At 38.1% G+C, this 27,537-nt stretch overlaps 1 protein-coding gene and 1 long non-coding RNA gene across 2 annotated transcripts in view; both read right to left on the bottom strand.

Annotated features, from left to right (window-relative positions):
* Positions 1-3,254: 3,254 nt before the first annotated feature.
* LOC5503434 (sushi, von Willebrand factor type A, EGF and pentraxin domain-containing protein 1) overlaps positions 3,255-27,537 on the bottom strand; it is a 46,563-nt gene continuing 22,280 nt past the window's right edge. The window contains exons 9-10 of the mRNA XM_048734138.1: positions 7,318-7,561; positions 3,255-3,865 (exon numbers count right to left, since the gene is read on the bottom strand). Coding sequence (XP_048590095.1) covers positions 3,472-3,865; positions 7,318-7,561 — 638 coding nt within the window. The 3' untranslated portion in view covers positions 3,255-3,471. The remainder of the gene's footprint in view (positions 3,866-7,317; positions 7,562-27,537) is intronic.
* On the bottom strand, positions 13,060-22,926 carry LOC125573585. The gene is made up of 5 exons (XR_007314116.1): positions 22,836-22,926; positions 22,682-22,728; positions 21,437-21,496; positions 21,261-21,302; positions 13,060-13,382 (listed from the first exon to the last, which is right to left on the bottom strand). It is a non-coding gene; the product is annotated as an uncharacterized LOC125573585 (long non-coding RNA).

Genomic DNA, 27,537 nt, shown 5'->3' with positions numbered 1-27,537 from the left:
CAAAGGTGAATAAAAAAGCAACACAATGCTCTTTGCAATGTTGGACTTTTTAAGGTGATGATCCTGATCATTTTAGGAACTTTTGGTATGGTCCCAAGAGGTTGGCTTGAATAATCAAAATTATTATTAGCACAGAATCATGGATGGAGGGGATCATGGATAAAGAAGACCTTATATGGAGGGGATCATGGATAAAGAAGACCTTGGATGTAGGGGATCATGAATAAAGAAGGCCTTGCATGAAGGGGATCATGGATAAAGAAGACCTTGGATGGAGGGCATAATGGATGGAGGGATAATGGATAAAGAAGACCTTGGATGGAGGGGATCATGGATAAAGAAGACCTTGGATGGAGGGCATAATGGATGGAGGGATAATGGATTAAGAAGACCTTGGATGGAGGGAATCATGGCAAAAAAAAGACCTTGGATGGAGGGCATAATGGATGGAGGGATAATGTTTTAAGAAGACCTTGGATGGAGGGGATCATGGATCCTGAAATAAAAAATCATGACTGAGTTTACACAGTCAATACTATAGCAGATAATGCATAATTTAAGGTATTTAAGCAAGGGGGAATGTTAGGCTATAGTGGTATGAGCCGAGGTGTGCTATGAGTGGCTGGTTGTACTTGGTAATAGACGAAGAAGTATGGTTGGTTGTCTGGTTGCTGGCTGGTAATAGACGAAGTAGTATAGCTGGTTGGCTGGTTGCTAGCAGGTAATTGATAAAGTAGTATGACTATAGATTTACAAAGAGTGGGATATTATAGACAAATTCATATTCTTTTTTGCACTCGTTACAAATCTATAATCAAACTAAAGGGCCCAAATATAATCAAACTAGAGAGCCCAAAATTACATACCCCATAACACCAAGGTTGAAAACTTTCAAACTATACCTGATCCTCAATTCCTAATCCTTTTTATACATTTTTACCAATTAACTCATTAGATACTAAAAACGAATTTTTGATAAATGAAATCCTTTTTCTCTTATCCATCTTTCATCTCTAGCAAACATGCATATATTTTGAAATCCTTTTCATACATTTTACCAATTAACTCATTATATACTAAAAACAAATTTTTGATAAATGAAATCTTTTTTCTCTTAATCCATCTTTCATCTCTAGCAAACATCCATATAATTTTGAAATACAATATTCCAACCCCTTTCCCCTCTGTCATTACTACAAATGAGTAGCTCTCTTGAACCATGCTAATGAATAAGTAAAAGCTAATCAGCCATGAATAGGGCCAAGCCATTGAACAAATGCATAGAACAATTTACAAGAAAAAAAAAACATCCTTTTATTTACCCCTAAGCTTACATGCATTTTTTTTGTTTAAAGATACAGAATAAATATTTAAAAGGCTACTGGCACCTGAAAAAAGTTAAGGGAAAACGAGGACAGATGCCAGAAAAATAGGTACAATGTGCAGTAGGTCAGGACATACACACACACACTAAGACTATCTACATTTGCTGATGACAGTTCATGCCAGCAATGTGTTGTTACCTATGCAAATCAATGCACATGAGAATAATACAATCAGTTTACTGGTTCATTTGCAATAACAGTGAGTAACTTTTAGGACCTCTGGTCTTTAAGCATTAGAAATCAGAATGTGTATTTCCATCCCCCCCCCATTGGATTGGAAATTATCAGGGGGTGGGGGTGCAAACGCCCAGGAATTTCCAGGGTGGAGAGAGGTAAAATGCCCTTTTTCCTTAACAGTTACTGTATTAATTTTTTTCCCATACCCCCCTCAATAGGATATTATCTGGAACTACACAATATGAATTTTTAATCTAATTTTTTATCTAATAATAAATCCTAGAGCTAATATAGCAGGGATGGCTGCAAAATTGGTATACGGCTGCTTCTTACTATGGGAAAATACGATAAAATAAGGTGGTATCTTCTCTATGTTCTTTTGTCTGTATATATGTATTTTTGAGAATTTGAATGGCTTATCATGTTAAATATATTGGATTCACACTAATGTAAAAGTCTTTAAATTGTAACAATTAACTAATCTGTCTGTCTGTCAATAATTTTGCTTTTATTCATTCAGATTTTAGGGGAATTATCAACACCGCAAGAGAATATTATGTTGGCTATAGGAAAGGAATGGGGGTTGATTGAATATAATTATACTAAACAATAAAAGAATATGAAAAACATTAATTTACATTTGCTTTCAGCTAGCCTACATAATGAATCTGGCTTAATTCTTTGCTCTATTTACCTGAGGAAAAAAAGATATCCTTGTCATTTCATATCTATACCTCAGCTATAAAGATATCCTTGCATTTCATAGCTATACCAGCTATATTATGTCATGTACCTAGTCAACTTTTTATCTAATAACAGCTTGGTATAAAAGAGACAAGAAAACAAAAACGAATTAACTTAATAGGTACCAAAGTATATTTCTATGCCTATGGGGCTCCGCTCGCGGCCGCGCTGGCTTCGCTACAAAAAAAAAACCGAGCACATCGTGTTGAGTTTGGTGAGTTTTAATATCTTCATGCGTTTCTGTGCTAGTATTGGCAATTATAATAAAAAATACAACATAAAGCGTCAAATACAACCCACGTGTCGTTATTCCAACACCTTTTTATACAAATCCTTCATTTATCGCATGCATCCATGTCATTCGATGATGAGTTTAGAATTGATTCCCTTTCTACAGCACGAAATAAAACATAAGTCGAAGCATGCACATAATTTACATGTATTCGGCATTCCCGTCTACCTGACTTGCGTGACAAATGATTTGCGTGACACATTACTTGCATGACACGTGGCTTGCGTGACACGTGACTTGCGTGACACTTGGTTACGTAGGCTTTGAATCCCATGCAAATGTGATGTTCCTTTCTGTTATGAAATAAATCGGCTTGAATTATGGTGAAAATAAAAACTTGTTACGATAAAATGCCTGGATTCTATTTAATAAATAAAACAATGCAATCTTTTAAGATTGCTTTAAAAAGTCATAAAAGTATTCAAAGCAAAATTTAAACAACATTGTCACGCAAGTCGGATTAACTAATGCCTGGTGCACACTAGTGACATAATGACATATTGACATAAGCGCGTGCACCCTTATGTTCATATGTTCTAGTGTGAATGGTTCGACATTTTGCCAAAAGCCCAACATAACGACATGAAAATAACGACATAAGAAAAAAAAACTTGTTTTTTCTTTTATGTCATAATGTCCATGTCGTTATGTCGGGCTTAAAAGAGTGCGCGCGCATATGCTGTTATGTCACTGGTGTGCACTAGGCATAACTTTAAACACGAACTCGCACTATAAAAGGGACTTGCCTTAGGCAAGCTGTCTTTCGTCATTTGACGTCAGATAATCAAATGTTTGGCTCCTAGAGGAGGAAAAACGTGAACGCCCATTTCTCGTATTGAGAACAGTGCATTGTCAATCAAACCGTTTTGACGTTTAAGGGCATGTTAGTGCGCATTGTGGTTGTATGTTGCCCAATAGCGTTTTACCGGTAATTGTCCCCCATGACAAGGCTGGGTTGCCGTCAACTGAGCCTGTACACCCTTGCTCGTACACTTTGCCCCTATGCAAATCACTTAGTGCATTTGCCCAGATATTTAGGTTCGCCATGTAGCCGTAGAACAGCTTCGAAGGGTCAAAGTTCCCTCCAAGAGATCCCTGATGTTGGCCAATCACTAAGATACTACCTGCCGGGTTTAAGGGAGCGACACCTGAAACTACTTTCTCCTCTTGTAAGACATTGTTCTTGTAAACTTGGAACCTTTCATTTCTATACAAAAACACTAGATGCTGCCAAGTGTTGTCACGGGTAAAGCCCGATGCGAGTAACCTGACAATTAAAAGAATATGGACATTCAACTGGTGGGCAGGCATGGGTTGGTAGTAAAAAGCGGAAATGTATTAGGCAGAACGTATTTCAAAAATTACATCCTGCACTTTTATCGCCATCCTAGTTGCAAAATGATTAATTACCAACTAATTAATCATTATTTCTAGCGAGTCATCACAAAACGCAGCCCGTAGTTGTTTTGGTGATACATACTGTTCCACGCTGCAAGTTGACAAAATAGCTTAGAAAACACATAGTACCTACTGAGCAGAGCACTGCTATCTGCCGGGTTTAAGGAAGCGATAACTGAAGCTGCTTTCCCCACATGTAAGACATTGTTCTTGTAAACTTGGAACTTTTCATTTCCATAAAAAAACACTAGATGCTGCCAAGTGTTGTCTCGGGTGAAGCCCGATGCGAGTGACCTGAAAGTAGCTTTCTTTTACTTGATATGCACAAGTTTCTTTTATAGGGTAGCAATTTTTGGTCGTGCGGGGAGTATGAACAATGGACTCGGAGATGTATTGAGAAATTTGAACAATAAGCTCGGAGGTGTATGGAGGAGTAAGAACAATAAGCTCGGAGGTGTATGGAGGAGTAAGAACAATAGACTCGGAGGTGTATGGAGGAGTAAGAACAATAGACTCGGAGGTGTATGGAGGAGTAAGAACAATAGACTCGGAGGTGTATGGAGGAGTAAGAACAATAGACTCGGAGGTGTATGGAGGAGTAAGAACAATAGACTCGGAGGTGTATGGAGGAGTAAGAACAATAGACTCGGAGGTGTATGTAGGAGTAAGAACAATAAACTCGGAGGTGTATGGAGGAGTAAGAACAATAAGCTTGGAGGTGTATGGAGGAGTAAGAACAATAGACTCGGAGATGTATGGAGGAGTAAGAACAATAGACTCGGAGGTGTATGGAGGAGTAAGAACAATAAGCTTGGAGGTGTACGGAGGAGTAAGAACAATAAACTCGGAGGTGTATGGAGGAGTAAGAACAATAGACTCGGAGGTGTATGGAGGAGTAAGAACAATAAGCTTGGAGGTGTACGGAGGAGTAAGAACAATAAACTCGGAGGTGTATGGAGGAGTAAGAACAATAAGCTCGGAGGTGTATGGAGGAGTAAGAACAATAGACTCGGAGGTGTATGGAGGAGTAAGAACAATAGACTCGGAGGTGTATGGAGGAGTAAGAACAATAGACTCGGAGGTGTATGGAGGAGTAAGAACAATAGACTCGGAGGTGTATGGAGGAGTAAGAACAATAGACTCGGAGGTGTATGGAGGAGTAAGAACAATAGACTCGGAGGTGTATGGAGGAGTAAGAACAATAGACTCGGAGGTGTATGGAGGAGTAAGAACAATAGACTCGGAGGTGTATGGAGAAGTAAGAACAATAGACTCGGAGGTGTATGTAGGAGTAAGAACAATAAACTCGGAGGTGTATGGAGGAGTAAGAACAATAAGCTTGGAGGTGTATGGAGGAGTAAGAACAATAGACTCGGAGATGTATGGAGGAATTGGAACAATAAGCTCGGAGGTGTATGGAGGAGTTAGAACAATAAGCTCGGAGGTGTATGGAGGAGTAAGAACAATAGACTCGGAGGTGTATGGAGGAGTAAGAACAATAGACTCGGAGGTGTATGGAGAAGTAAGAACAATAGACTCGGAGGTGTATGGAGGAGTTAGAACAATAAACTCGGAGGTGTATGGAGGAGTAAGAACAATAGACTCGGAGGTGTATGGAGGAGTAAGAACAATAGACTCGGAGGTGTATGGAGGAGTAAGAACAATAGACTCGGAGGTGTATGGAGGAGTAAGAACAATAGACTCGGAGGTGTATGGAGGAGTAAGAACAATAGACTCGGAGGTGTATGGAGGAGTAAGAACAATAGACTCGGAGGTGTATGGAGGAGTAAGAACAATAGACTCGGAGGTGTATGGAGGAGTAAGAACAATAGACTCGGAGGTGTATGGAGAAGTAAGAACAATAGACTCGGAGGTGTATGGAGGAGTAAGAACAATAAACTCGGAGGTGTATGGAGGAGTAAGAACAATAAGCTTGGAGGTGTATGGAGGAGTAAGAACAATAGACTCGGAGATGTATGGAGGAGTAAGAACAATAGACTCGGAGGTGTATGGAGGAGTAAGAACAATAAGCTTGGAGGTGTACGGAGGAGTAAGAACAATAAACTCGGAGGTGTATGGAGGAGTAAGAACAATAGACTCGGAGGTGTATGGAGGAGTAAGAACAATAAGCTTGGAGGTGTACGGAGGAGTAAGAACAATAAACTCGGAGGTGTATGGAGGAGTAAGAACAATAGACTCGGAGGTGTATGGAGGAGTAAGAACAATAGACTCGGAGATGTATGGAGGAGTAAGAACAATAGACTCGGAGGTGTATGGAGGAGTAAGAACAATAAGCTTGGAGGTGTACGGAGGAGTAAGAACAATAAACTCGGAGGTGTATGGAGGAGTAAGAACAATAGACTCGGAGGTGTATGGAGGAGTAAGAACAATAAGCTTGGAGGTGTACGGAGGAGTAAGAACAATAAACTCGGAGGTGTATGGAGGAGTAAGAACAATAGACTCGGAGGTGTATGGAGGAGTAAGAACAATAGACTCGGAGGTGTATGGAGGAGTAAGAACAATAGACTCGGAGGTGTATGGAGGAGTAAGAACAATAAACTCGGAGGTGTATGGAAGAGTAAGAACAATAGACTCGGAGATGTATGGAGGAGTAAGAACAATAGACTCGGAGGTGTATGGAGGAGTAAGAACAATAGACTCGGAGGTGTATGGAGGAGTAAGAACAATAGACTCGGAGGTGTATGGAGGAGTAAGAACAATAGACTTGAATTGAGTTCACTCCTGCGAGATCATTGTTTCTACTCCTCTGATCTCCCCTCATTCTTTTGTTCCCCGGGGGTTGCCATGGCTATTGACTTTTATCGGGATTCAATATTACCGAGGGCTAATAGCTCTGGGTCTATTTTATTTCAGCATAAAGTAATCAATTTTCAGTAGCCATTTCGTTCAAGCGATGTAAAACAGAAGCCTATTATCTTTATCTTTCGTCACTTTTTCTAAGCATTCCAAGGTATATGCGTTTTTTTATTTATTGATTACTTGACCATGCAGCGTAACCAAAAACCATTTTTGTAGAATATTTCTTCAACAGAGCCCTGCTAAACTGTGTAGGCAACGGCAGCAAAAAAGGGAACAAGCGACAGCGTTTTGTGTAAGTGTCGTAAAAATTGGCCTCCGACTAATCAAAGTCCGTTTGCTCCATTTGCAAATCAACCCTTGCATGACGGAAACGTATTTGCAGTTTAAACTTCTCTAGACTTATCTTTGGGGACCGCGTCAACGGTATAAACATATGTTACATTAAACCCCTCCCCTCTATCCCCCTGACACAAAGCGCACCATTGGGGGGTGTGTACTTACGCTCCTGCTCCAGCAAACTTGATCTCCGCGACACCATCCTTCTTAAAACCGATTGATAGTGCTTCCACGTTCGAGGCCGTTGCGTACGAGAGTATCATAGCGGGGTCAATATGGTCATCTGCATCCATTTTCAGCCACACTGATACTAAAAAGGTATCAAACCAACGAAACGGCTGGTCGAGTTGGATATAGTTGGATGTACTTTTGGTTGTGAAGTGCAATACGCATCCAACACCAGATGTCACTTGAAAACAATAGGAATAATAGATTAGTGGAGTAAAAACCTCGTGATCCAAGAACCTTTTTAATTATTCTCAGGGGAAAGTGGCCCAGTAATGATTTTGTGAAACAAGGGAACAGTGATTGTTCACTTTTTAGCTTTGTTTTGATTGACAATTTTAATTAGGAATGCAAGAGATCCATTATTCAGTATTTTGGGTCCTTCCACCCTAATGTCTATCACCCATTCCTTTGTTATTGTTTATTATTAGCTGCTGTATTATTAATACAGCAGTTTATTCGCAAGGAAACTATAAACTATCAATCTACGAATGAAGTTTGATAAGTTATTGACGATATTTGAATTGAAAATATCTTGGTTATTTGCTTAAATTAGCCGATGGAAATGAATGCTTTGAGTTACTCGGCATTGAGCGGGAGCATAAAATGGCGGCGTGATTGGCCTTATTTAATATGACGATTTTTAAACCACGCTGAACAAAGATGGCGGTCATGTTGTTAAAACATTTTGGGGGAGCTTTCCGACATAACGACATGGACATTATGACATAAAAAAAACATGTTTTTTCCCGTTGTGTTCATGTCGTTATGTTGGACGTATGTCAAAATATCGAAACATTCACACTTGAACATATGAACGTAAGAGTGCACGCGCCTATGTCATTATGTCGTTATGTCACTAGTGTGCACCAGGCATAAGACTGTCGTCATACAGTAAAACCCCGTAAGAAGCACACAGGCAGGGCAGAGGAACATACAGCAGACTAGTTTATATATAAGCTACCTTGAACATTTGACTCCCTCTGCCATTTTAGCCTTTTTTAAATCATACAAAAATATGAAAAGAGCCATGCTTAGATTGTCCAAAACTGGTGTGCCGGTACGGATACGGAAAATGGAAAATGCTCAAACAAGACAAAAAGAGGGTCAAGGTGTTCCACAATAAGTGTAAGGGTTGTCCGATCCACCGACACATTTATGCATGGCATCGTCTGAAACAATTACTGTACAACAATTAATAGTTCTACTACAAATTGATTCAAAGCGCATCTCACTAACAGGACCCATAGTGATATTTGTGCCAATGGTCTCATCTCACACCGCCAACCAAACGCGTTTGGGGTAACCGTCTAAGCTGGCCCTCTCACGAATCGCGCAGAAAATTTCAGATCTGTTTTCTGGTTTTTCAAATGCCTAAATGGCTTAGCGCCTGCCTATCTTTTAAATAAATTTTCCTTCCGTGTCTTCCATGCCTACAATACTCGTAACAAAGATCAAATCCGTGTGCCACTTGCAAAAACGTCTAAATGTCAATCCTCTTTCAGGTACAATGGGGCATAAACCTGGAATACTTTATCTTTATCTTTATACATCCGTTCTGTAACTCAAACAATACCTATAACTAGCTCTATGCAAAGTTTTGTAACCTGTTATGTAATGTATTGTAGCTTATCTTATATTTTCCTATATTATTATATATTTTTTTGTCAGGCCTCCATTTGAACCAGCTATTGCTAAATTGGGTAGCCTGCATAAATATTGCTAATAAATAAATAATGTAATTAATTAAATAAAACAATTGAGGACACTGAAGTGTATTTGAGAACAAGGTAGAACAACAGAAGAGAACAATTCCATGCATTCATTTGTCATAGTATTGGACTAGTAGAGCATGATGACTTAGAGAAAAGAGGTTATTAACAGGCGCATGTGGTCGATGACTATGTTATATCCTACAGCGAGACAAAAGGAATCGAGGGAGAGGTTTCAACACAGCAACCTTGTTAAAGGGCACAATTGGGTCATACAAGACTGTTCTAATACAGAGGAACCCTGTTAAAAAGGACAACACTAGGAAACCTATAAAAAACTTTTCTCATCCAGTGGAGCTTCGTCAATAAGGACACCGTTGGGACCTACAAGACTGTCCTCATACAATGGAAACACGTCAATAAGGACATCGCTAGAACCTCAAAGACTTTCCTCATACAGGAGGAAGGAGAGGTTTCAACACAGCACCTGAACAAAAGTAGAAAAATGGAGATGGAAGCCTGAAACAAGTTGGCAAAGGAAAGAAAAAAAAGAGAGAAAGAAACTAAATAATGGAGGTTCTAAGGTTGCAGGTCGATATAAGGATGCAAGAGCTGCCAACAGGGAAAGCATTCTGTGGGTGTTTTTATGTTCCACTATGGAACTCAGAAGATAGGCAACGGATGACAGGTAGCATCTTTACAAACAGAGTAGTTTTACCTTGCGTCTGGAGCGTTTGCCCTGAGAATATGCTCAACAACATTGGTACTCCATAAATAACTCTTTTCTAAATCAGTAATATCTCATATCACCATTTTACGCTATAAGCTAAGCAAACTAATAACAATATACATACATGTTGTTCCGCAGTTTGCTCCGGTATATCCAGAAGGGCATGCGCACGAGTAGCCTCCGCCGGACTTCGTACATGTTGCTCCATTTTGACAGGGATTCGATGAGCAAGGTGCTGTAAAAGCAAGAGAAGTTGTTAAGGTTATTTTTAGTTGCGTTGCGTAACTTTGTGATTTAGACCACAAAAAATCCCTCCCGCTCTTCCTCCCTCCCTCCCTCCCACAAAAAATACTTCTAAATGTACAATTTTTTTCCCAACATACTTATTTTCAAGAATAATAATGACAATTTATCAAAAATATTGCTTACTCACCCGTCTCGAAGTTTGTGCCGGTGAACCCAGGCTTGCATGAGCACGTGTAACTGTTAACGCCGTCATTGCACGTGGCTCCGTTCTGACAAGGATTGCTTGCGCACTCATCAATATCTGAACAACACATCAATGTAAGAGATAGGGCGCCAAAAGAGCCAAAATAGGTGATTATTATGTTCAATATGCTATTATTTGTGAAGCTCAGTATAACTAATGCTTACCATTATCGCAACTGCTTCCATTATAACCAGCGGGACATGTGCACGTGAAGCCATTGATTTCATCGGTACAAGTCCCTCCGTTTGCACAAGGATCACCAGCACATTCGTTAATATCTTAAAAGCAGAAAACATGGGAACAATACTTGCATTTATACTTTTTTTTACTTTATATGATAATAATAAATAACCATACTGTTCTTGGTGTGTCATCAATCGAAAAGAAAAAAAGGTAAAAGGACATTTTTGTGTACTCTCAGTATCTTGGATGTGTTCATCCTTTGTTCAAAACTTCTGTATATATCTTCTTTTTATGCACACAAGAAAATAACTAGGAAAATAAATTTTCACGAGTTGGCTCACAGAGCCCTTTTATTTATCTTGCAACTATTTGACTTCTCCTTTAATGTTTCTAACGACTATTCCTACAAACGTACCTATTGCGCGTCTAAAGGGAATCAACAAAGCGTATTACTACAACTAACCTGTCTCGCAGTTTTTGCCTGTAAACCCAGGTACACATGCGCACGTGTACCCGTTGTCTTCGTCCTTGCACGTCCCACTGTTCTTGCATGGACTGCTCTGACATTCATTATCATGATCTATGAAAAAAATGTATTTTAAAAGAGGTTATAACACGCAAGCAAAGTTTCTGTGAATATTTATACGGCTGAAGATCAATATTTTCGATGCTGAAAGTCGTGATACTCGATCTTTCGCTGCACTGAAACACATGCTCCCCAGGCTATATAATAATATAGGATAACATGCTAACACAAATCATTCTATCACTGACTAAATCTGCTTGATTGCAGTAAATGCAAATAGTTCAAGTTGGCTAAAGAAGGGTAGCTGTACTTACTTTCACACTTGTCTCCAGAAAAGCCTTCCGGACAATGACATCTTGGGACGAGAGTTTTGCAGTCAATCTCACATGTGCCTCCATTTGAACAAGTAAACGAACCATCTTTACAGGCTTGTAGGCTTAGTGTGAGCTGTAATATAAACAGGCGATGATTAGGCATGATGTAGTCTTTTTATACGGGCACGTATATTCTCAGCAGCAACTAAATATAATATATTCTTGTATCGTTGTTAGCGCACGCCGCACGACAAGCCTCTTGCTATATCAATCAATAGATCGTGTTGGATTTTTATGGCCACCTTTAGTGGCGTTTAATTACTTCGTCAATTTAAGGCCTAACAAACTTTAGCCAAGAGCCAAAACCTGAGGCCAACCCCACCGAGGCCGTGCGCGCGCTTCAACGGCAACAACAACACCAACAAACTATAATGGTCAATGTCGATAAAAGATTTAATATAATAATGAAATACTAAAGACAACACACCAGGCCAGTCTCCTAGTCTGACGAGAGTAAATCTATTGTCCTTTTTGAACGGCGATTATGACCAACTAGGTTTCATGGTTACCAGCCCCTGAATGACATTGAATGGCAGAATGGCAGCCTTTTTCGGCTGCCAAACTGGCCGCCCGCCCCGATGCGGAAAGAGTGCGATTTATAGCTTGAACTATCTAGCCCGCAAAATGTGAGAGCTGTTTTAAAAATTCGGTTTTTACTGGTAAGTGGTTTGTGGAAAAAGAAGCGGGCCACTATCCGTCCCCTGTAGCTCGCACCAACGAAGGAAAAAAGCGACGGGGCAAAATTGTTGTGCGGGCTCGCGTTGAATAATGATCGAAAGAGGCCGCCTTTTTATGTTGCGTTTGTAATCAGTGATAACAATTTTCCCTGCCCGCACCTGGTCTTTCGATTTAGGAAAGACAGTGTTTGTTGGTGACAACGGAACATCGCAGATCGGGGGTCTTGGCGGTCAATTATCCGACTCAAAAGAAACCATAAAATCTTACCATAAACATTGCTTGGCACAGTAGGCGTTAGTAAGCTGAAGTGATTGTCTCAATTAGTCAAGAGCACACCACGAGCCCCCCTTCCCTAAACACGTTAAAATGGCATATTTCGTCGTTTGAATATGTTCTGATGCCAAAAATATCAATTTTAAAAATTTCTTGGAAGAAATGATCTATTCCTTTTTCCCAGGAGGGACTCTATCGCCCTATCCAGAATGGTTGTTTTGAACATTGTCACGTTTATATGCTATTTACTAGGACTATCACGGTAAAAACCCGTGGAAATATTGGGTAATTAACTTAGTCAGCTTAAATAGAACCTTTTTTCATTGGCAAATTTAAGTCCATAGGGACTTTATATTAAAGTACGAAAAATCCAGAATGGTCCTTTTAAGTGCTGGCTCCAGTCGCGATAGGGCGATACAGGGACCAATTCTTTTTTTCCGGCCAGCAGCGCCCCTTAAAATATTCCCAGTACAACTAGTTTGACCCAGCAACCGATGGGTCTAACATCTTCCCAGCCAGCAGAAAAAGGGCTGCGGAACAGATATTTTGCGGAACAGATCCGTTTTGTGCCCTTGTTTAGTGCCGCGATCAAAACAAACCTCATTTTAAACTTTTCATTTTAAACTCATCTTAAACGAGTAATCAATGCTTATCTACAAATCGCATAAAACGTACCTGAGCGGATCTTAACTGTGAGTATATCCATCCTTTTTTCCTTTTAAACTCTGGGTTTTTGGGATTTGCGTCGGCCAACATCTCGACTCCGTATGTGTTCAATTCGCAGGCCCCTCCTTCCGGTCGAGACACTTCGTAGTTCACCGATATACACCAGTCTTGCTGCAGACACCGCTGACTACATGACATCTGACTTTGGCCCTGAAGACGCTTTTTCACATGCTTGCTCTGTAGGGCAAGGTCAACTTGAGTTATGCGCGCGCCTGCTGAATGGATGGACGCTGGACAGTAGGATTCGTGGCTTGATGCTGCTACGGCAACAAGACAGTTGAAGTAAAACACCAGGCTTCTGACCTTCATTTTGCTGTAAAAGAATCGTATAGTCTTTTAAAAGAATGGCATAAGACAATGATTTGATGATATTAACCACCAGACATAGCATAGATTTTAACTGACTATTTTTGTGGTCAAGACGGATAATCCTACAATAAACTGCTCTTGTTGATAAGAATTGTGTGCAGAACGCAGTCACGCAGTCGCGAAGGCACAAACATTTTGCTCGGAAGAATAAATCCAGTACACGCTTTTATTTAATGAGAACCTTTTTATAAGAACATCCAGCTATTTAAAGAGCATTGTATATAGGTGGTCCGAGGACATGCTCTTCTGTAAAACCAATTTCAAACATCTAAAATGCTAGAAATTGTTCAACCTAAATACATTAATCCATGGCAACCCGGTCAATGCTGTATGAGTACGATAACCAACAGCTAGCAACAATGACCAAGCTGAAACTAAATGGATGGAATAACCCTAATCTAACATTGGAGACAAAGACGTAGGTCTGTCTATGAGAGATATTCTGCGAGTGTCGTTAACCCAACTCTCTATCATGAAGACAGTACAAGGGAGACTTGCCTGGATACCGGTTAACGCCTGATGATTCTCAATTTAGAAGCGTAGTGGGGGAGCTGTGTGACGGATGAGGGGTTCGTATTCGCGCAATTACTTAGAGAGCCATGCAATAGAATCGACGTAATCACCAGAAACAGATGCGTTTATAGAAGGGTTGAGAAGGTTTATAGCGGAGCCAGCGGCCGCGCGCGGAGCCCCATAGGCATAGAAAAATGGTCTATAACTAGGCGACTGAGTTTTTGTGGTCAATGACGTCATTGTCGCAAGCTGCCAGCCAGCCAGCCGCGATCTGCCCCGGCCCAGGTCTCTAGGGCGCGCAAAACAATATGGCGGCCGCTAGAGTATTTCTAACCTAAAAAACACAAAAACTGACTGCAAATAAGCCAAGAGTTGTTTTGTTTTCAAACTTTTCACACCTTTTTTATTGTTTCAAATTTATATATTAAGTACTTACCTCAGGGACTAAAACTTAAATTCTAGGCTGGATTAATCAAATTCGATCTCTAAAATCTGCCATTCACCATCTATCATAGGAAAATAATAACTATTCACGAGATTGTGGACCTCATCACAAGCCTAATTGTTTTTAATATTCATACATTCTCTGTATTCACCCGCATTGGCTCTCTTGTTTTGTTTGTTTTTTCTTCACATATTTACTCAATTTCACCCGTTTTTACAAGACGTCTGTCCAAGTTGGGTTGACAGCTATGAAATACTAGAAAAAAAACCAAAAGTGATTTTTAATTCATTTCCATGAATGATTGGTCAAATTCTCACAAAGATGAACAATGCTAAAATAAATTGAGAGCTTTTTTCCTAAAACCCTATTTATTAATAATTTGTGAAAAACAACATATATTTGAAAAACACTTGAAATTTAAATCGACTATTCTGGAATTCTGGTTTGATTCTAAAAAAGCTAAACATGCAGTTACTAGGACCTTGTGGATCCGTTATTACCTAAAAATATGCCTTGTTTTTATACCACCTGACAATATTTTGAATAGCCCTGGGTACCTCAATGTTTCTTACAAAACCTAAAAACTTTTTGTTTTCTCATTTCTCACATATCTATATAATTGTACCCCAAAGTGGTCCCAAAGTAAAATTTAGGTTTCAAAGGAAGCCAAGACAGCTTTTCTGTAGAGGAGCAATTTGCTTGAAAGCTATAGTTTTTTCCCTCTACAGTTCTCCTATTAATGCTCTTTCAGCCTCATAAAATCATTTCTGCCATGGGTATTATTTTAGAAAATTTTAGTTGAGACTATTGAGACAGTTTTAGGTATTATGAATTAGGTTTTTGTTATATAATATTTGTATTGTTTGTAAGGAAATTTTAAGTTTTCTCTTAAATGCTTTTCTCCAAATTTTTTAAGTTGAATTTAAGCCAGAGATTCTTAAAACAAGCTGAGACACTGAAAACATGCTGCTGGCTCAGAGGCATGACTCAGAGCAGGATGTACATATTAGGCATTTGTATTTAATGTAGGTCACCAAAAATAAGCATATTTAAAGTACTAAAAAGTAAGATAACTTTTTACAAATAGAAAATTTGTACTAAATAATGAATCAACGTTAAAAAGTAAAACCTAGTTTTTTTTCGCAAGTTAGTCTGACAGGTTCTTGTATAATGTGCGTTTAATGAAATTTAGGCTATTTAGGTTCATAAATAGTCTCTCGCCTTTTTTATAAATATATGATTACAATGAGTTATGGTCAAGCAATTGATGTAGATAAGTTAATAATAAAAAACAGGTCTTCTATATGATCCCTTAAGATCATGTTTAAAACTATTTAGAAATCAATTTTCATATGTTAAGCCAGTAAATTCATATTTTATAAAGCAAATTAATACAATTAACAATTGTAGGCTTAATAGATGCTCTAATTTGACAATTTTAGGCTAACAGGATCATTCTAGGTTCTTATATGTGGTTCTTAACTTTATAATAAAATAAGGTACCGGTTGTCAGAATTGTTTTGATAAATTAGAGTGGTTTTGATCCACACTTAGCAAAGTTACATTCTAAAGCAAGAAAGAGAAGGTTAATAAAGATATTTTTCCAATATTTGCATTTTTTAAACCTTACACAAGAAAAAGAAAATTATAAATCCCTATTCTGGAAAATTAATTAAGGTAATTTAAAAAAATAAAAGGAATTGGGACAGTACAGGCAGGGACTTTTACGTCAAATCCACTACGATAGTGTGATTTGCTGATATACTTATTAATGTATAGGAATGTGATATGTATTTGTTTATTGTTTTTAATATTGAAGATAACAAAATAGCACCCATTCTTCTAGGAGGAATTTTAATTGATCCTCATTTTTATAATAAATATTACCTACTTACCTGATAATCAAAGTATCAATTAATTTTAATAATTTTGCTGTATCAGTTGTCTATCAAGTATTATTATTATACTAAGAGCTCAACCCCTTCGGTTTTCCTTTATAGTTCTTTGTAATTTCAATAAAATCTTAAATAACATTTTTGTTCTAGGTATTCCCTAGGAGGATTGGGAGGACACCACTTTAAATAATAATTGCAGTTTTGGAAAACATGCAATCTTTATATGTTTCACATAGGTTGCTTTTTTTGTGGGTGATGGAACATGATGCATAATAAAAGTGGAGGGGAGGGGGTTCTACTTTAAGTGTATGCTAAAAAATCATACTGGCTCCGCTTTTAGGCAGTGCCTAAATCTAAATATTAAGAAAAAGAGGAATCACTACTGGGAGCGGATGAAATGAAAGTAGTGTGCGAGCCGAGCCATTCAGCATCACGACGAATTAGCTGGGTATCTGAAGAGCCAGGAAGAAATGGTTAGAAGGTTTTAAAGAAGTTGAGTACTTTGAGATAAGAAAGATCAAAGAAAAGTGAGAGCAATGAAGATTTTTGTAAGATAAGAAAGAAACAGAAATAGAGAGACTATAACGAGAAACCTAACAGAATCGACACCATTCAAGGATGATTGAAGAAAAAAAAACTGAACAATCATTTCCTACCGAAGAAAAATAAACATATGCTTTTAACAAACAGAAGATAGAGAAGAATGATAGTATTGTCGCATATACAGCCAGAATGCGATACCAAGCAGCTAATTCAGACGATTATTACAGATGGAGATAAAAAGAGCTGATAAAAAGAGCCATAGAGAATAGATGGAGCATAACGGAATTCGTGGGGAACGCTGGGCAAAAGGAGGAAATGAATAATCAGGTGAGAGATATGAAAGTGGAGCTCAAAGTGAACAAGATTCAACCACAAAAGAAATAGCCTCGTTGCAGGCGGTACTCGGTGTTATTATCGCGGAAAACCCTCTCCGTTCGGTGATCGGGCGCCATCTTGTATTAACGCGGCTTATAATACACGATGGCGCCAGATCACCGAACGGAGAGGGTTTTCCGCGATAATAACACCCGCCTGCAAGCAGGCTACAAAAGAAACCCTTACCATAATAGAAAGGTGCAGAGGTGAGGAAAAACTAGAGAAACAAGTGTGACTACTTTTGGAAGACTGTTGCGCACAAGCTTGGAAAGTACTATAGCCTATGGCAAACGATGCCCAAATTGTGGCTAAAACAACCATTTTGCAGCCTTAACTGCAAGTCAGAAAGCGGGACAGAAGACAAACGTACAAGAACATTTAAGCCTATCCATCAAGTCAGCCTTGAACCAAAGCATGGTGATTCTAGCAGTGGATCGGATAGTGAATCTGGTGTTATCTTCCAAGCATCTTTCCACCTGTTCCATGTAAAGAAAGTAATATCAGGCGAGCCCAAGGGTACTGTATCAGTGAGACCCGGGGACGTGAATGCACATGTTCAACCCGATAGTGGAGTGTCAACCAAATGGACGAGTACAAAACAAGGCGCTTTTCCACCGCTTTGAAGAGATTTAAGATTTGAGAGAATGCAAAAAGACCCTGAAGACCATCCAGACCAACTTTCAAGTGTGAGTGGAAATTCAAGTCACCATTCGGAACAAGAACCGTGGAGTGAAGACTCGCTCCGTGGTGATAAGAGAAAAAAATGGATTCGCCACTACTCATAGGAAAAAAAACTGAACGAGCTTGGAATGTAGAAGATTGATCCAGATGGGGGCATCAGAGAAACCAATAATCTAATGATTAATACGGTGAAGCAAGCAACATAGAGTGAAGAAATTGCTGGACAGCTCGAGCTGAAAATGGATTCAAAAGCAAACCCGGAAGCACAGCGGCCAAGGAACTTTGACTACTACTTTATTTGTAACAACTCCTCAACAAATGCCTCAACCAGGGAATACAACAGGGCATTTTTGAACCGGTTCCAACTGGAGAACCTTATTACCAACATCGGACAAGGATGCGGGGATACCCCCGCGAATAGAGAAATGTGTAATGGAAAAGCAAGATGATGACACCGAGCTGATTATAGAGTCAGGGAAAGACGATGAAGACCCACTAGATTACATTTCCGACAGTCCCGGAGACTGGGGGTGCCAGCACAGAGAAGATCACTAAATGGACCGTAGATGGAGAGCACGCTGTAGTGCTAGCAAGAATTAGAGACACTAGAAGATAAAAACAGAAACTGGCAGAGAGAATAGCAAGAGGTAACTGGGAGAAGTTCAGAAGGACATACAGCCATATTGCTATGTGAGCCATGAACACTTCAGAAGGACATACAGCCATACTGCTATGTGAGCCATGAACACTAAGTCGCAGAAGGATTGATATTCCGTAAAGAAATAATCGTACTTCCAGAAGTACTACAGGCAACGATTGTCTAAGTCGGGCACAAAATGGCAAGACGAATACCATGCAAATGCTGAGAGAGAAGTATTGGATCACAAACATGAACAGCATGATAGATACAGCAGCCGACCAGTGCCAAGTAGCAACCAAAAGCTACAAGAAAGAACCTACTAAGCCAACACAAATCCATACTAAACGTTGGAGACCGTCAACAGATTTCTTCGAACCAGACGGACAATACAACCTTGTGGTTATAGACAAAAGGAGCAAATACCCAGTAGTGGAGAAAGTGCCGAGCGAAAGCCTGGACGAGTCAGAAAAGGGAAGAACATCTTTGCAGCATTCGTGACACCCAAGAGGGTGGAAATATAATTGACCAACTTTCAATTAAAGGACTATGAGGATTTTGTAAAGGAGGAAGGGTTCAATCCCCATAAGATAACACCAGGGCATCCAAGAAGAAATGGAGAAAGCGAGAAGTTCGTGCAAACACTAAACAAATACGAACGGATAGCAAGCCTTGAAGGCAAGGACAGTACGGGAGGCAAGGCCATCCTCAACATGCTAGTAGCATGCAGAACAAAACCCCACCCTGCTACGGGAGTACACCTTATGAACCATGCGAGTTTTAAGTGTTTGAACCAAGCCAGATTACACACCAACAAGGAGAACGACGGAGGAGGAAGCGATAGACGCCAAAGACGAAAAATACAAGCAGAATATGAAGGCAAACAGAAAGAACAGAAAATACGAAGGGTCACAGTTCATTGGCCTCAAGGCTAATTATCTCAAGTATTGTATTACCTAAATCAAGAGACTTTCTGTTGGTATTCATTGCACCTTTAGGATAAAACCTGTAGCTTTCAGACAGATCAAGTAATGATTCATCAAGCAAAATTGTTGCCTGGAGTTAAAGTCGTTGAAGTTGAATCACATCATAGTGCTTCTCAAAACAACGACGATGAACGATGAATAAAGCCAAGGAAAAATTTGGGTTTTCTATTTGTCTTTCTTTAGGCCGGTTTAAATTTAATTTTTCGGTAAGCAAGTTCTCACATTACCAGTTGGCCGCGCGCGGTTTCTTGTTTTCCCGCCTTTATGAAATCGGTAGACAAGTTAAGGTAATTCCCTTGAAATAAAACTTTGCATAAACAATATTGAAGTTAAGGGCTTTCAAAATATTTAATAAAAAAATAGGGGTAACCGACCTCGTTTCACAACAGAGGGGCGTAGAGATGACGCGTTTTTACTGATCGAGCGAGGGAAAAGCACTCTTAGTTTTCAAAAATAGTGCCTATAGTGTTTAGAAAATTAAGTTCTGTTTGTCGAGCTGCCAAAATCCAATCCCCAAACAATAACCCGTAGTAGCTAGCGTTCAAAACAAATCACATTTAAGAGATCAAACTAAAAGACACTGTTTTCGCTACTAATTATACAGTAAAAAAGCGCCATTTTGAAGTATTTTACGGCTTTTAAGAGAAAATAAACAAACTTCTACAAGCCAACTTTTTTCTTCTTTAAGTATATCATTTTTTCGTATATATTTAACTATTTGAACAAATAAATAATGGGGGTAACCGACTTCCTTTTTCTGTAAAAGCGATTTTAAGTAAAAAAACGCGTCTTTTGCTTTTTTTTCTTATACAACTGTGGCGCACGCGCACTAAACACCAGAAAATTCGAACAAACAGCGCGCGCCACTATGCGCAGAAGGGGTGCGCAGTGCAATTCGCGCAAAAACGGAAGTAGTTGATTTGTTTTTCTCGTCGCAAATAATAAATAAAAATAATAATAAATAAAAACCAAAGCCCTCGATCTGATATTCCTCCGTACAGACCTCGCACTCGGTTAATACTACTTTAATCCTGCTGTTAAAATATGGTTCAATGCCAAAAATCATTACATAACTTTTGATAGCGTTTGGAATGTTGGACCGGAATCAAACTAAGCGTAGAAAAAGCAAAAGCCAACATTATCTGTACCTTCAGTAACAATTCAACACATATTTTATTTACGACTATTTTAAAATGAATCTTCGGGATTTATAGTGACGTCTTATAGAGTCATCAAAAATAAATTTATTTGCATAATTATGTACATCATATAAATCTAGAAATTAGTTGTTATATCATGTTGTTTGTCCAGTTGTTATATCATGTTGTTTGTATGTGAATGAAAGACAAAAAACAAAAATAATAATAAAATGTAAATGAGATGCTTTTGGGAAAAAAATGAAAATAGGGCCAACTCATTGTGCAGCTGAGAAAATTCGGCAAATTTGTTTGCCGCGCTTTTGGCCGACTCTCCATAGCAGTGTTCGCAGGAAAAAGAATTTTGACATCATGTGGTTTTTTTTTACCATAAAGTATTTTTCACAAATTTAACTGCAGTTCCAAACATAAAATTTTAAAAGGACACACTTAAGATACATTTTTCTTTCTTCAAGTGTCTAAGTGCTTAGAGATTATAAAACAAAATTGGAACAAATTATGTAAGAAAGTTCACTTAATTTGTACGGATAGATTTGTATATGCGTGCATAACGGTATGTTCATAACTTCTTATGCTAATTTTGTACTTACCAGAAAAGAACTTCGAGAATCGACATTCACTTGAAAACCATGCTACCAATAGAATTTGATAAAAAATTAGCAAACTTACTTTATCACAATTTAAAAAAGCATCCGTTTCGCTGATAGCGGTAGCCTATCAATTCGAAATCGGTTTGCAGTTACATTTCTGTATAACGATTACTTACCTTATGTTTCAACGATCTTTTCTGCTCCTTTTCGCCTCAGACTGCTAAATCTAACGTTCACTGCGAATGAGCAAACAGGAGGATATCATTTCATTAATACCGAAGACCAATAACGTTTTCCTAATAGAGGCAATTAAGACCACCTTGACGAGTAAACGCAAACACACCACATTTTGCACTGCTACACCTACACACATTTGATTTATCGGATTGTTTTGTGTAGACAACTATACCTTATTTTAAACTAAGCACTGTGAATAATTTGTATTTCAAAGTGTACACCGTTTTCAAAATTCCTTATTTTGACCAATATGGCATAAATTGATGAGTTGCTCATATCGGAGGAGATTCGCACCATCTGGAAATGGGATACAATGAATTTTAATAATTGCTCCGTTGGATCATCGACTGATGAGGTTGGAAACGCAACACAAACAAAATCAAGGTTCGCACTTAATTCGGATGGATTGTGCAACTCAAGTAACTCATCCACAGATGAAATCGTTTAGGTACTCCCTACTTCACCTTCAGTTGGAACTAAACGGCTAGCTTTGTTAATTGGAATTGCAGAATTTGTTAACTGCCCGCTATTTCGATTTTCCGATGAACCATTAATCGCGCCCATCTTCCTTTGGAGCTCGTCAACCACGCAATTCCAGATTTAAATATAAAGCTTTTATCGATCAAAATGTTATTGTCCAAATAGGATTTACCAGACTGTCAAGGCACATTTACTGCTACGAATACATTAATGTTATCTTTTCGTTTTCGCTTTTTTGTATAAGTTGATGTCTTTTTAAGTCATTCGAGAATTGACCTGAAATTTTACACGATCACTAACTTTTTTGTTTTCCTTTTTTCGCGAAAGGGATGGATTCTAGATTACTTACAAATGGAATTTTTTGTCACATCCGTGAGCAATTGACCATATTCTGATCACATTGCAAAAAAAAATATAATACGTAGAATGCCTTAAATTCTTCTTCAATAAAACTGAGGTTTCTGTGTGGATACTTCAAAAAGCACTTGTTTAGTTGTGCTAGGAGAATCTGAAATGCCTGAATGATCACACATTTTTGTTTGCTTGTTTGTTCAAAAAGCTTTTTTGCCTGCAAAGGCCACCTATTCACATTTTTCAAAACTAAATTTACTCAAAAGCATGTCGTGTTTATCTAGCAGCCCGAAAGTTGTTATTGGGGGTGTGTTCATAACTTCTTAGTAAATTTACGCTAATTTTGTACTTACGCGAAAATAACTTCGAGAATTGAGATTCCCTTGTAAAGCAATAGAATCTGATGAAAAATTAGCAAACTTACTTTAAAAACATGTTTCGCGAATAGTGGTAGCCTATCGATTCGAAATCGGTTTGCAGTTACATTTCTGTATAACGATTACTAACCTTATGTTTCAACGATATTTTCTGCTCCTTTTCGCCTCAGACTGCTACATCTAACGTTAACTGCGAATGAGCAAATAGACGAGGATTTCCTTTCATTAATACCGAAGACCAATAACGTTTCCCTAATAGAGGCAATTAATACCACCTTGCCGAGTAACGCAAACACACCAAATTTTGCACTCTGCTACCACTTTTTTACATTTGATTTATCGGATTGTTTCGTGTAGACAAGTGTACCTTATTTTAAACTAAGCACTGTGAATTATTTTTTATTCCGAAGTGTGCACTGTTTTTCAACATCCCTTATTTCGACCAATATAGCATAAAATGACTTCCCCATACCGGGAGAAGAGGTGATCGTCACCATCTGGGAATGGGATACAATGAATTTCAATCATTGCTCAGTTGGATTTGGACATCGCCTCGTGAGGTTGGAAACGCAATTACAAACAAAATCAAGGTTCGCACTTAATTCGGATGGATTGTGTAATTCAAGTAACTCATCCACAGATGAAATCGTTTAGGTACCCCCTACTTCACCTTTGGTTGGAACTAAACGGCTAGCTTTGTTAATTGGAATTGCAGAATTTGTTAACTACCCGCTATTTCGCTTTTCCGATGTAGCATTTAAATCGCGCCCATCTTTCTTAGGAGCTCGTCAACCACGCAATTCTAGATTTAAAAATAAAGCTTTTATTGATCAAAATGTTATTGTCCAAAAAGGATTTACCAGACTGTCAAGGCACATTTACTGCTACGAATACATTAATGTTGTTATCTTTTCGTTTTCGCTCTTTTTGTAGAAGTTGATGTCTTTTTAAGTCAATCGAGAATTGACCTGAAATTTTACTCAATCACTAACTTTTATGTTTTCCTTTTTCGCGAAAGGGATGGATTATAGATTACTTACAAATGGAATTTTTTGTCACATCCGTGAGCAATTGACAATACTCTTATCACATTGCAATAAATGATATAATTCGTAGAATGCCTCAAACTCTTCTGCAATAAAACTGAGGTTTCTGTATGGATACTTCAAAAAGCACTTGTTTAACTGTGCTAGGATAATCTGAAATACTTGAATGATCACCATTTTTGTTTGCTTGTTTGTTCAAAAAGCTTTTTTACCCTGACAAGGCCACCTATTCACTATTTTCAAAACTAAATTTACTCAAACCAACTCGTGTTTATCTAGCAGCCCAAAAGTTGTTATTGGGGGTGTGTTCATAACGTCTTAGTAAATTTACGCTAATTTTGTACTTACGCGAAAATAACTTCGAGAATTGAGATTCCCTGATGAAAAATCTGATGAAAAATTGGCAAACTAACTTCAAAAACATGTTTCGCGAATAGTGGTAGCCTATCGATTCGGAATCGGTTTGCAGTTACATTTCTGTATAACTATTACTTACCTTATGTTTCAACGATCTTTTCTGCTCCTTTTCGCCTCAGACTGCTAAATCTAACGTTCACTGCGAATGAGCAAATAGACGAAGATTTCACTTCATGAATACCGAAGACCAATAACGTTTTCCTGATAGAAGCAATTAATACCACCTTGACGAGTAAACGCAAAAACACCACATTTTGCACTGCTACACCTACACACATTTGATTTATCGGATTGTTTTGTGTAGACAACTATACCTTATTTTAAACTAAGCACTGTGAATAATTTGTATTTCACAGTGTACACCGTTTTCAAAATTCCTTATTTTGACCAATATGGCATAAATTGATGAGTTGCTCATATCGGAGGGGATTCGCACCATCTGGAAATGGGATACAATGGATTTTAATCATTGCTCAGTTGGATCATCGCCTGATGAGGTTGGAAAGGCAATTACAAACAAAATCAAGGTTCGCACAATAATTCGGATGGATTGTGCAATTCAAGTAACTCATCCACAGATGAAATCGTTTAGGTACCCCCTACTTCACCTTCGGCTGGATCTAAACGGCTAGCTTTGTTAATTGGAATTGCAGCTATTTCGCTTTTCCGATGATGCATTAATCGCGCCCATCTTTCTTAGGAGCTCGTCAACCACGCAATTCCAGATTTAAAAATAAAGCTTTTATTGATCAAAATGAGATTGGCCAAATAGGATTTACCAGACTGTCAAGGCACATTTCTTGCTACGAATACATTAATGTTGTTATCTTTTCGTTTTCGCTTTTTTGAAGTAGTTGATGTCTTTTTAAGTCAATCGAGAATTGACCTGAAATTTTACTCAATCACTAACTTTTTTTTCTTTTTTCGCGAAAGGGATGGATTATAGTTGACTTACAAATGGAATTTTTTGTCACATCCGTGAGCAATTGAGCATATTCTGATCACATTGCAATAAATGATATAATTAGTAAAATGCCTCAAACTCTTCTTCTATAAAACTGAGGTTTCTTTATGGATACTTCAAAAAGCACTTGTTTAGTTGTGCTAGGAGAATCTGAAATGCTTGAATTATCACACTTTTGTGTTTGCTTGTTTGTTCAAAAAGCTTTTTTACCTGACAAGGCCACATATTCACTTTTTTCAAAACTAAATTTACTCAAAAGCAACTCGTGTTTATCTAGCAGCCCAAAAGTTGTTATTGGGGGTGTGTTCATAACGTCTTAGTAAATTTACGCTAATTTTGTACTTACGCGAAAATAACTTCGAGAATTGAGATTCCCTGATAAAAAATCTGATGAAAAATTTGCAAACTAACTTCAAAAACATGTTTCGCGAATAGTGGTAGCCTATCGATTCGAAATCGGTTTGCAGTTACATTTCTGTATAATTATTACTTACCTTATGTTTCAACGATCTTTTCTGCACAATTTTCGCCTCAGACTGCTTAATCTAACGTTCACTGCGAATGAGCAAATAGACGAAGATTTCACTTCATGAATACCGAAGACCAGTAACGTTTTACTAATAGAAGCAATTAATACCACCTTGACGAGTAAACGCAAACACACAACATTTTGCAATTCTACACCTACATACAGTTGATTTATCGGATTGTTCCGTATAGACAACTATGCCTTATTTTAAACTAAGCACTGTGAATAATTTGTATTTCAAAGTGTACACCGTTTTCAAAATTCCTTATTTTGACCAATATGGCATAAATTTATGAGTTGATCGTATCGGAGGGGATTCGCACCATCTGGAAATGGGATACAATAGATTTTAATCATTGCTCAGTTTGATCATCGCCTGATGAGGTTGGAAAGGCAATTACAAACAAAATCAAGGTTCGCACAATAATTCGGATGGATTGTGCAATTCAAGTAACTCATCCACAGATGAAATCGTTTAGGTACCCCCTACTTCACCTTCGGTTGGAACTAAACGGCTAGCTATGTTAATTGGAATTGCAGCTATTTCGCTTTTCCGATGAAGCAATAATCGAGGCCATCTTTCTTAGGAGCTCGTCAACCACGCAAGTCCAGATTTAAAAATAAAGCTTTTATTGATCAAAATGATATTGGCCAAATAGGATTTACCAGACTGTCAAGGCACATTTACTGCTACGAATACATTAATGTTGTTATCTTTTCGTTTTTTTGTAGTAGTTGATGTCTTTTTAAGTCAATCGAGAATTGACCTGAAATTTTACTCAATCACTACCTTTTTTTTTTTTTCGCGAAAGGGATGGATTATAGTTGACTTACAAATGGAATTTTTTGTCACATCCGTGAGCAATTGACCATATTCTGATCACATTGCAATAAATATAATTAGTAAAATGCCTCAAACTCTTCTGCAATAAAACTGAGGTTTCTATATGGATACTTCAAAAAGCACTTGTTTAGTTGTGCTAGGAGAATCTGAAATGCCTGAATTATCACACATTTTTGTTTGCTTGTTTGTTCAAAAAGCTTTTTTGCCTGCAAAGGCCACCTATTCACATTTTTCAAAACTAAATTTACTCAAAAGCATGTCGTGTTTATCTAGCAGCCCGAAAGTTGTTATTGGGGGTGTGTTCATAACTTCTTAGTAAATTTACGCTAATGTTATACTTACGCGAAAAGAACTTTGAGAATTGAGATTTCCTTATAAAGCAATAGAATCTGATGAAAAATTAGCAAACTTACTTTAAAAATATGTTTCGCGAATAGTGGTAGCCTATCGATTCGAAATCGGGTTGCAATCCATTTCTGTAAAACGATAACTTACCTAATGTGTCAACGATCTTCCTAATAGAGGCAATTAATACCACCTTAACGAATAAACGCAACACACCACATTATTCGGACAATAATTCGGATAGATTGTGCAACTCAAGTTACTCATCCACGTATGAAATCGTTTAGGTACTCCCTATTTCACCTTCGATTGGAACTTGTCGGCTAGCTAATGTTTGAAAATAAGTGCTAAACTTTTCGATTTTGTTGCAGTCCTTAAGAAACTGCCATCGAGCACATCCATATTGTAATAGGATTATCCATTGTGTGAAATCCCCTAAAAAAACAGCAGAATTGGAAGAATTGTTTAATTAAATATAACATATAGATTTTGGCACTGCCTGAAGGCGGAGCCAGCATACATTCAATTTGAGCCAGATTTTTTTTGCTTAATCTGGAAAAGAATTTTAGGTGTTTCAGAAAATATAATCGAGGAATTGAAATTAAATGATAGATTCTTACAGAAAATGTGTGGTTTTTTATTTTCTTCAACATTCATACCATCTGTGAATCAATTGCATGAGAGGAA

This window comes from Nematostella vectensis, chromosome 11 (assembly GCF_932526225.1).
Source record: "Nematostella vectensis chromosome 11, jaNemVect1.1, whole genome shotgun sequence".
In the NCBI taxonomy this organism is placed as follows: Eukaryota; Metazoa; Cnidaria; class Anthozoa; order Actiniaria; family Edwardsiidae; genus Nematostella; species Nematostella vectensis.
This window is presented reverse-complemented; position numbering and strand designations above follow the sequence as displayed.